The sequence below is a fragment of the Hetaerina americana genome, unplaced genomic scaffold (assembly GCF_022747635.1).
Source record: "Hetaerina americana unplaced genomic scaffold, ioHetAmer1.1.p SCAF_64, whole genome shotgun sequence".
Taxonomy (NCBI): domain Eukaryota; kingdom Metazoa; phylum Arthropoda; class Insecta; order Odonata; family Calopterygidae; genus Hetaerina; species Hetaerina americana.
In genome coordinates this window covers 201378-213153 of record NW_027287250.1, presented here as the reverse complement: position 1 = coordinate 213153, position 11776 = coordinate 201378, and the positions used below count along the sequence as shown (strand labels likewise).

Below are 11776 nucleotides of genomic sequence, written 5' to 3'. Positions count from 1 at the left end.
GTGCAATTCTTCTCCTCACATTCCTACTACTTTGACCTTGTTGGTCCAAAATGATTCCGAGATACGTAAACTGATCTACCTGCTCTAGTTTTTTACCTCCTATTTTAATGTCTAGCTTAGCCTTTTTCTTTCTAGAAAATCGCATTACCTTTGTTTTATTAATATTTATTCTCATCCCACATCTGTCGCATTGAATTTTCAATTCGCTCAGCAATGCTTGCTACCTATTGGGTGACTGACAAACTAAAGTGTAGTCATCAGTAAACCTAACTGATGTTACAAATTCCCCCGACTTTCATTCCTACCCCCAGTTCTTCCCATGCCTCTTTAAATATTTCCTCCAATTGTACGTTAAACAGGAGTGGTGGTAATGGGCAACCCTGTCTTACACCTCTTCCTAACACTTCCCATCCGGACTCCCTGTTCCCCACTCACATCCGAGCAGTCTGGGAGATGTACAGGTTGTGGATTAGCCTCCAATCCTTCCAATCTTTTCCTATTTTCTGCAATATAGTCATTAGTTTTTCCCAATTCAGGCTATGAAACGCTTTTTAAAATCTATGGAACAGGGAAATACTTCCTGATATTATTATATATTCCTCTCCATTAATAATGTCATTACTGCAATGGCATCACGCATACCTCTCCCCTTCCTAAACTGGTCATCCCCTAAGTAATCATTTGCCTTACTCGCTATCTTTTTGTTTATGATCCAGAGAATAACTTTAGCTGCGTGGAATATCAAACTTATTGTCTTGTAGTCCTCACATTATGTAGCCTTTACTTTTTTCAGAATAGGAACTAAAACTGATCTCACAAAGTCTTTTGGTTAGATTCATTCCTCATAGATACTACATCCATATAGCCTCTTCCTCCCACATTTGCCTAAAAATTTCAGTAGTTATGCAGGAATGTTATCCACCCCCTTGGCCTTATTAAGTTTCATCTCCGGTTATGCCCTTTTTATGTCATTGAAGAGTATGCTTTGACCTAAGCTATCTTTCTCTACGTCATTGTCTCTATCATTCTCTAACAAAAACACTAACTCGTCAAGTAGAGAATTATAAAAGCTTTTAAATTAAAAATTGTTGGATAATTTATCACAATAGGAAATTTTCTATGTTTTAAAAAGTTTTTAAAATACAATCACTTATCAGAATGAGCGATAAAAATCCTTGAGGATCTTTGCAAAAATTTACTTCGATTCTGATAAGTGATTGTATTTTCAAAACTTTTTAAAACATAGAAAATTTTCTATTGTGATAAATTATCCAACAATTTTTAATTTAAAAGCTTTTATAATTCTCTACTTGAGGAGTTAGTGTTTTTGCAATACTATAAAATTACCACTGTTGATCACAATGATTGTATTTACAAGAGCATGGTTTTTCTACATATTAATCAGGGGAAATGCACCGTAATACTCCTCTTTGCCCAATTATGTCGTCGCTGATATATATATATATATATAATATGTACTCATTTGCTATGAAATATATTCGTTGTCGACATAGCTCAATTTAATGAATGCAACCTACGTCCTCTTGATCACTTATCCAGTCTTTCGTTGCAGGATTGCACCCCTTTTTGAAGCGATTGTAGAAAACAAACGAACACTCTGCACATCTACAATTAAACAGGCAGAATTCCGTCAGCTTCCCCATGCAGTTACCACACACCAACCAGAGGTAGCTTGTATCCTCAACAACATTATATAATATTTCATAAGCAGATGTTACCAACAGAATACACGAAACTCCTTTTTCTCAAATAAGAATATACATTTTGACAACAGTATACGGGATATATAAAAAAACCACTGTTTCATTTAACCAAAAATTTCTTACATACATATTTTACAAAAAACATGTCACACAGACAACTAAACTTACTTTAACATCTATTAAATCCTCTGTCTTTTCCAGCATGAATTGTAAATTACTCTTCTTGCCGAAAACATTGATCAACAATCCACGACTCTTTAAACACAATCTGCAGAGTTCCAATTCACCTTTATCCCACATTCTGATCATTTTAAAGTACACAGAAAGATTTAATAGAACACTGCTAATTAGTACAAAGCCATGTTTCACATATTACTTCACAGTATTTGAAGTTATCATATGAGCAATAACACACAAATTAAACACCTTCACAGCTGATCACTTGCTTTCCATTCTTCATCTGCTACTTTCATTTTGAATTGCAATTGGAATTGATAGATATAGAAAGAGAGGATCTCAATCTGGGTCATAGATATGAACACATTTCTCATGACAAATCTGATGTAATCCCATGGCTGAAATAAGGAAAATCGGTATCCACCTTTCTTAAGATGTTTATTAGCTTATGTAGTATCAAAGGCATCCTTTGATATTAAATTGGCATCGAAAATGAATCTAAACATTAATATTCCTTTTGCTCGATTCAAAGATCCAGATCAAAAGATTTATGATAAGCATTGTTTACGGGAAAAATATTTATGAATAATAAATAATTTAGGTATCCCATAGCTGTTGTACCTATAGATTAAAATTTCACAAGTTCTATTGTGCCGTTTCCCCATTCAGCTCCTTTCTGAATACTCATAAAAATTATTCTTTTGGGCGTTGGCACGGTCCCGCTTTTTTTAAAAATTTGAAAAATGTGATGAAGATTATTCATATACCTCTTGAATGGTTTGAAGCTAACATTATCCATTTCATTATTCATAGATAAACATCTTTAGCATTATTTGGCTAGGAACATACATACTAATGTACATTATGTAGCTTCTTTACATCCCTATCCCAATATTGACCTTATGAAAAGTCTGATTTGATGAACTAATAGAATAATTATGTAATAATTATGGGGATAGGAAAATGAGGGAGGAAGAGTATCTAAAGATCATGTCAGCTGAATGCAACTTCGGCGAAACTGTTGTCAGCATTAAAGAACAATGCAGTGAAACCCCAAAATGCAGAATCCTTCGTAGCTTGGAGCCTTTTGAAATGTGAGCGTGGAGATGGGTGCAGGAGGTGAAGTGGGCAGAAATGAAATCAAACGAGGAAGTGCAAAGAGGGGAGGAGAGTGAGGATTGTCGGGAGGCAGGGGAAATGCATTTTAATCCATGATATGATTAATTAATTATTTATTCAATGAAAATACATATATTAGAGTTTGTATTTGCATGCAATATTAACACAGAACAGCAATTAACATATGGATTTGCAGGCAAATTTTCATTCATAACGACAGGTTGAGAAAATAAGTAATATAATACCATCACTTCTCAATTGGGTATGATTCCTTAAACGTACATTAGTTATGGTGTCACTTAATCCTCAGCATTTTAATCCCCTCAATTGATATTGCGCAGAGGCACTGCTTGTCCCTTAAGGATGTGAATGTTCATTGGTGGTCATATCGGTATCCGATTAATGCCATAGATGTGCACTTTCAAGTGCCTTTTGAGGCTGCTACTGTGCGTGAATGCCCTCGAGCAAATAGCGCATTGCTGGGGGCTGGATCTGTGGTTTGACACGTGCTCCTTCAGGTGCTGCTTATGCCTGAATGCCTTTGAACATAGCTCGCATTTAAATGGCTTCTCCCCCACGTGTATGCGAGCGTGATCCTTCAGGTGATGCTTGAGGGTGAACGTCTTGGGACAAACCTCGCATTTGTAAGGCTTCTCCCCAGTGTGGCTCAGCATATGACACTCGAGGTTTTGCTTGTGATGGAAACCTTTCAAACATATCTCGCATTTGTAAGGCCTTTCACCAGTGTGTGTCAGCATGTGCCTCTTCAGATGTGCCTTTTGAGAGAAAGCCTTCGAACACAACTCACACTCGTGAGGCCTTGCCCCACTGTGCCTCAACCTGTGCTCCGTAAGCTCTTGCTTCATTGTGAATGCTTCCGAACATACCTCACATTTGAGTGACTTCTCTACCGCATGCATACGAACGTGATCCTCACGGTGTTGTTTGAGATTGAATGTCTCTGGGCATTTGTCAGGTTTTCCTCCAGTGTGTGTTAACATGTGACTCTTCAGTTTGTCTTTTTGTGAAAATGTTCCGGAACAAATTGCACACCTGTGCGCCATCGCCCCTGCTTCAAAATCACTCGTGCACTCAAAAGCCTCGGCATCAACGCCACCTCTGAGTTTCTCTGACTTCACAGGATGCAGGAGCATCACGTGTGCTTCAAGGATGTCTTTCTGTGCAAATCTCTCATTGCAAATTTGACATTTCTGCAAAATATTCCCCATACCATCCTGTCCTTTGCCACCAACTGAAAGAGTTGGGTTATCCAATGAATATTTAGATTTTTAAAAATCATAAACATAAAAAAGGGACACTCACATGTACAGTTTTAATGCTTCAATGATATCCCTGTCGTCAGAATACCATTGTCGGGGGAAGAGCGGAGAGGATGTAAGTTGGGGAAGGGTGATGGGAGAGAGGGAAGGGATTAATAGGAAATGGACGAGGGGGGAAGGGGGAATGAGGAGACGGCATTTAGATTGATTCAGTGGTCTGGATTTAGCCTGGGAGTTTTAAATGGCTAAAGCACCCAAACATGATCTCACTGATTTTTGACTCTCTCTCTTCTGGCTTCAGGACTGATTTCAATCACCAAAACTGAGAAACATTAATTGAAACCTTGGTTGTTAAAATAGCAGTGTGGGCAGGTATTTGATAATGAAGGAACATTGGAGATTTATATGATAGCAGTGGTATTTCACCCACGTAGAAGGCAAGGCAGGAGAAGCTGTAAATATTGTTTTTTGAGGTGCAAGGTTTGGGAATTGATAGCAAGGAAGGTGGCAGGTCTTACAAGATGGCAGCCTTTGTAGCATTGGTGGTTGCTTGCTGCTAAAGGGGTGGAGAAGAGACATGGGGAGCCACAGGTGGTCTTGTTGTCTTGAAGATGTCTGGCAACTTTGAAGGGCATTTAAATGAAACCGAGGGACAATTTTGACAGAGAGAATGATAGAGACAATGACGTAGAGAAAGATAGCTTAGGTCAAGGCATACTCTTCAATGACATAAAAAGGGCATTACCGGAGATGAAACTTAATAAGGCCAAGGGGGTGGATAACATTCCTGCATAACTACTGAAATGTTTAGGCAAATGTGGGAGGAAGAGGCTATATGGATGTAGTATCTATGAGGAATGAATCTAACCAAAAGACTTTGTGAGATCAGTTTTAGTTCCTATTCTGAAAAAAGTAAAGGCTACATAATGTGAGTACGAGAGGTACATAGTGCGTAGGAGAGGTACGCGTGATGCCATTGCAGTAATGACATTATTAATGGAGAGGAATATATAATAATATCAGGAAGTATTTCCCTGTTCCATAGATTTTGAAAAAGCGTTTCATAGCCTGAATTGGGAAAAACTAATGACTATATTGCAGAAAATAGGAAAAGATTGGAAGGATTGGAGGCTAATCCACAACCTGTACATCTCCCAGACTGCTCGGATGTGAGTGGAGAACAGGGAGTCCGGATGGGCAGTGTTAGGAAGAGGTGTAAGACAGGGTTGCCCATTACCACCACTCCTGTTTAACGTACAATCGGAGGAAATATTTAAAGAGGCATGGGAAGAACTGGGGGTAGGAATGAAAGTCGGGGGAATTTGTAACATCAGTTAGGTTTACTGATGACCACACTTTAGTTTCTAACACTGCCCATCCGGACTCCCCGTTCCCCACCCGCACCTCAGCAGTCTCAGACATGTACAGGTTGCAGATTAGCCTCCTTTCCCTCCAATCTATTCCTATTTTCGCAATATACTCATTAGTTTTTCCCAATTCACTCTATCAAACGCTTTTTCAAAATCTACGAAACAGGCAAATACCTCCTGATTGTGTTCTATATTCCTCTCGATTAATAATCTCATTACTGCAATGGCATCACGCGTACCTATCTCCTTCCTAAACCCAAACTTGTCATGCCCTAAGTAAACATTTGCCCTACTCTTTATCCTTTTGTTTATGATCCTGAGGACAATTTTAGCTGTGTGGGGTATCAAACTTATTGTCCGGTAGTCCTCACATGATGTAGCCTTTACCTTTTTTGGAATAGGAACTAAAACTGATCTCACAAAGTCTTCCGGCCAGATTCCTTCCTCATAAATACTACGAATCAGCCCATATACCCTCTTCCTCCCAAACCTTCCCAAATATTTAAATAGTTCCGCGGGAATGTTATCCACCCCCACGACCTTATTTAGTTTCATCTCCCTTAATGCCCTTTCTATCTCATTGTCTAGTATGCCTGGACCTAAGCCATCTTCCTCTGCATCATATTCTTTTTCAATGTCTAACTTTGTTGGTCTAAGCTCTTTACTATACAGTTCTTCAATATACTCCTTCCATCTCTCTTGGATCTTTCCTGTGTCAACTATTACCTTACCCGCCTTATCTCTAACTGTTAGCATAGATATCCCTTTCTTACTTCCCGATGAAGATTTAACTTTGCTGTACAGCGCACCAATTACACCCTTCCTCTGCCGACTTTCCATATCCTCGCACAGTGTCTTCCACCATGCTTCTTTTGCTTTATTTGTTGCCCACCTCAATTTATTGTTCAATTCTTTGTATTTCATTTTGCCTAACTCTGTGTTTACATTCTTCCATTTTCTCCGCTCGTCCATCCTTGTAATCATATCATCCGTTATCCATGGTTTCCTAGTCCTTTTAGCGTTAATGGTTCCAATAGTGTCTTTGGCGGCTTTAGACAACCCTTTCTTGATACTTTCCCATTTTTCTTCGATAGTACTTAGCTCTTTACCATCCTCCATGATTTCCTCTACCGCCTGTTTGTATTCCTTCCTTTTCAAACCATTTAATGCTTCCACATTCCATTTTCTAACTCGCCACCCCTGGCTTATCCTTTTGAAACGGACGCCACATTTCATAACCACTAAATTGTGGTCAGAGTCCGCATCCGCTCCCGGGAAGCTGTGCGAATTTATCACACTGTTCCTAAACCTGTGTCTAACCAGAATATAATCTAGCTGATACCTTTCTGAGTCACCTGGCATTTTCCATGTATACCTGCGTCTTTTGTGGTGCTAAACCAAGTGTTGGTGATGACTAACCCCAGTCTCCTGCAGAACTCAACTGCTTTCTCCCCGCCGTCATTCCTCATGCCTAAACCATAGTCCCCGACCTCGTCACCATCTCTTCCTTTGCGTACCGTCACATTCCTATCCCCCATCACTATCAAATGTTTCACTGCGGGAACACACGCGATTACGTCCTCTAACTGATCGTATATCCTATCGACTCTTCTTCCTTATGGTTGCTCGGTGGCATGTAAACCTGAATAATAACCAATCTCGCCGGTTCTGCTTTTATCTCTACTAGTAATAACCTATCTGTTACCTGCTCTATGTTGACTACGCTTCTTCCTATCTCTTCATTTAATACTATGGCAACCCCTCGTTGGCTCTCGTCCCCGCCGCTGTATATTATTCTATAATTATCACTCCAGTAATCCCCGCTATCCTTCAATCTCACCTCGCATAGACTTAAAATATATATTTTTTCCCTTTCCATCTCTCGCTTAACATTCTCCAATATCCCCGTTTTCATCATTGTCCCAACATTCCATGTTCCTATTCTAACTAATGTGGTCTTCTTCTCCTGCGTCTTCTGTCCTGCTGCTGCCGGTTTTCCCTTGCAAGGGTTTCGTGGGATGACGACCGCGGAAGCCTTGATGAGAATAAATATTAATAAAACAAAGGTTATGTGATTTTATAGAAAGAAAAAGGCTTAGCTAGACATTAAAATAGGAGGTAAAAAACTAGAGCAGGTAGAACAGTTTACGTATCTCCGGAATCATTTTGGACTAACAAGGTCAAAGTAGTAGGAACGTGAGGAGAAGAATTGCACTAGGCAAAGAGGCTTTCACAAGGAGGAGGGAGTTGATGACAGGGACGTTGAGTAAGGATGTTAAGAAAAGAGTCGTAAAAACTTTCACATGGAGTGTAGCTACGCTTGGTACAGAAACGTTGTCATGTTTGTTGCTTTTGAAATGTGGGTGTGGAGAAAATAGAGAAGTTGAAATGGGCTGAGAAGAAAACAAATGAGGAAGTACTTGGTATGGTGGGCAAAGAGAGGGGTTTGTTGGGAGAAATCTAATGGAGGCAGGAAAAATGGATGAAGGGCGTTTTGATTGATAGTGGGAAGATGTTGAAGGCTGTAATTGAAGGGAGAATGTTAGGCAAACGAGGAAAGGGCAGGAACAGGATAGGGATATTGGACAGGATGAAGGGAGGAAGGAAGTACTTAAGGACGTGATGTAAACTAGGTTGCTGGATTTTGTGTTGTTAGTAGTCACAAAATATTTATTTGACAGTTGTGTTCATCCAAAAACCTACCTTAACTGGTAGATTACTTAAAAAAGTCTTAGCTGGTAAAACACGACCTAATAATAATATACTGATGGCATAACCACCAAAAGTTCTAAATTACTTAAGGGGAAACACTGAGGGCAGAGAAAGGGATTTTCTTGAAGCAAAAGTGAAAAATTAACATTAGTAAGACCTCCTTACGTTGCTTCTGTGACAGGTCAGCTTGCAGGCATCCTTCCTCCTGAGATATGTCAATGTAACACTCATCCTTAATGTTCACTTCCTCATTAAAAGACAAGCGTAATTCTCCATCTTCCAAAGGGTCCTGCAAGATCAAATGCCAACATTACAGATGTACAGATGTCTATGTATTTCCATACATGTGTTATGATTAATGGGAGTGTTTACGTTTTCCTAACCACAACTGCAAACGGAAGAATAGCAACTGCAGTCCTTAACCATCAAATGTGATGAAACGAAAGGATAACAAACTACAAAGAGCCAAATTCATGAGTAAGACAGGGGATTGTTCAAATTTAAACAATAAAATTTCACTTTGAATATCACTGGATTCAAAGTGCAATAGGTTTATCATTCACACAACATGAACATACACGCTCACCAAATTCCCTGCTTCATCATCGCTGGACCAATGACAGTCTACTCCCTGCATTGATGCGACCATTGGATCATCCACATTCTTTTCTGGAGCAACAGTACATGGACTGGTGGTGTCCACCTCCACTTTAACAACGATCTTGTCATCTCGGATATCCACAGCACTACTGTCAACAGTGTCACTGGCGATTCTGTCCTCATCAATGCTTTTCTTGATCTCGCTTGAAAACTAATGCAAAGCATACACACGTTACTATTTAATAATGGCAGATGAAACACATTTCAAAACAAGAGCATCAGGGCAACAAATCTTTCGATGTAAACAAAAACTAGAACGGCAGTAAAAAACCTAATCACTTTAAAACACTATAATAATAAACTAAGGGAAGCATCATTTGTTATGACTGCAATATATAACTGCTCAATTCTTTCCCTGGCATCTTTAGTTTGTTTTAATTATTAGCAGCCATTTAATAATCCAAGTACCTGCTGTATAACTGTGATCCTCTCAACCGTAGCTATTCGAAGTGAATGATTAACAGATTGCATGGCATTACTCAACGTCTACCCTTTGCGCAGATTTAGTCACAGAGTTAAATAGTTAAAAATGTAAACATTTAATGAGTCCAATATTAAACAGTGGTAAATTAAATTTAGATAAAAAGAACCATTCTGAACAAAAATTGATCACAAGGACCGTAGTGACGAGAAAATGGCTCCTCTACACATTAATCAAAGAAGATATAACGAAATATTCCTTTTTGGCTACCTCTTCGCAGCTTACATAGTTCAATTTAATGGATACAACTGACCTCCTCTCGATTGGGTATCCAGTCTTTCGTAGCAGTACTGCACCCCTTTTGGATGCGATGATAGAAAACAGACAAACACTCGGCACATCGACGCTTAAATAGCCGGAATTCCGTAAGCTTCTCCATGCAGTTAGAACACACCAACCAGGGATAATTTGCATCCTCCACAACCTAATAAAATATATCATATACAGATAAGAAAACAAACGAGGAAGTACTTGCTATGGTGGGCGAAGAGAGGGGTCTGTTGGGAGAAATCCTTTGGAGGCAGGAAAAGTGGATGAAGGGGGTATTGACCGGCAGCGGGATGTTGAAGACTGTAATAGAGGGGAGAATGTTAGGCAAATGAGGAAAGTGAAGGAACAGGATAGGGATGCTGGACGGGATGAAGGGAGGAAGAAAGTACTAAGAGCTGAAGAGGGACCTGATGTAAAGTAGGATGTTGTGTTTTGCTAGGGGTCACAAATTATTTAATTAGTAATTATGTCCATCCAAAAACCTACCTTAACCGGTAGATTACCTAATAATAATAATCATATACAGATATTAAAAACAGAAGTCACGAAACTCCTCTTGCCCAAATATCACTACACTTTTTGACGACAGTGTACAGAGTACAGTGCACCAACTACTAAATCATTTAACTGAAAATATCTTACCAACAACATTTTAAAAAACGTCACACACTTACTTTAACATCAATTAAATCCTCTATAGTCTTTTCCAGCATGAATTGTAATTTACTATTCTCGCCGAAAACACTCATCAACAGTCCACGACTGTTTAAACACAATCTGCAGACTTCAAATTCGGTTTTATCGCACATTCTGGTCGTTTTAATGTACAGAGAAGGATTTAAAGAAAAATTAACTATAGAAGTACCACGCCCCTTTCACACATTACTTCACGTTGAATTTCAAGTTATCAAAATAGCAATAATACACATCTTTTAAAGTACACAATGATTTCCCGGATAATCTAACTCTAAAATTACAATGACATCTTTCAAAATATACTTGACGTAGTAATAAAAGTTTCTAACGAAAAACATGACAGCTGGGCACTTGCATTTCATTATTCATCTATTCTTTTCATTTGAGAAGGTATTTTGAAACTCGGAGGATAAATATGAAAAGAGTGGATCTTCATCCGGGTAAAATATATTAATACATTTCTCGGAATAATTAGACTTAATAACGTAACAAGGTAAACGAAATTTACTTTCAGTATTTTTAAGTGTTGAGGAGCTGATGGGGAATCACAGAAAACGTTTAATATTACCTTGACATCGAAAAAGAATGATGCAGTTCGTTCATTCATTTCGCAGATTCAGGTCAAAAGATTCATAATAAATTGTGTATGATATAAACATTGAAGGATAATTATGAATGTATACATGCATTAATTGCCGCAGCTCTAGAGTAATATAAAAATATTATACGTTCTACTGTGCGGTCCCACTACTTTCCATTCAGTTCCTTTCTCAATACACATCAAAATAATTCTTCGAACGTTGACTCGGACCCGCTGTTTTGAAAAGTCGATAGGTGTGCTGAAGTCAATTTTAACAACTTTGAATGTCTTAAAGTTAACATTAATCATTTGGCTTGACTAACATCAACTTGGCTATGAACATGCGAATTAATGAAAATTTCACCATCTTAGCTCTCATTGCTGAGCTTATTGAAATAATCTGATTATTTTTAGACTGACGAATATTTTAAGTTCTTCGGCGGCATCGTGCAAAATTACTTTCACCTTAATACTCTTGAAATACGAAAATCAATCTCACAGGTCCCTAACGAGGCACTCAAATTCAACGAGAATTGACAAACGCTGCAGTAATCATTTGGAAGTGCAGTTTTTGAGAGAAGCAAGCTACAGATTTTAGCCGTGTTGAAACCTATTCCCATGAAAAAAAACTCAGTAGAATAGTAGCAGCACAGTAGAATCCAGAATATTTCAATATTGCTGAACTGCTATGACAGCTACTACTTGCT

General features: G+C 38.6%; 1 protein-coding gene across 1 annotated transcript; it reads right to left on the bottom strand.

Annotated features, from left to right (window-relative positions):
• Positions 1 to 3197: 3197 nt before the first annotated feature.
• LOC139695798 (zinc finger protein 431-like) lies at positions 3198 to 10930 on the bottom strand. The gene is made up of 5 exons (XM_071594585.1): positions 10468 to 10930; positions 9777 to 9947; positions 8969 to 9193; positions 8548 to 8671; positions 3198 to 4272 (listed from the first exon to the last, which is right to left on the bottom strand). Exons 1-5 carry the CDS (start codon positions 10600 to 10602, stop codon positions 3404 to 3406), a joined length of 1524 nt encoding a protein of 507 aa, XP_071450686.1. The 5' UTR covers positions 10603 to 10930; the 3' UTR covers positions 3198 to 3403.
• Between the last annotated feature and the right edge of the window lie 846 nt (positions 10931 to 11776).

Coding starts and splice junctions, on each gene's coding strand:
- LOC139695798 (XM_071594585.1), bottom strand. CDS start 10,602: ATGTGCGATAAAACCGAATTTGAAGTCTGCAGATTGTGTTTAAACAGT. Junction 8,672..8,968: donor ATGATGAAGCAGGGAATTTG/GTGAGCGTGTAT, acceptor TTGATCTTGCAG/GACCCTTTGGAAGATGGAGA. Junction 4,273..8,547: donor TGACCTGTCACAGAAGCAAC/GTAAGGAGGTCT, acceptor CAACTCTTTCAG/TTGGTGGCAAAGGACAGGAT.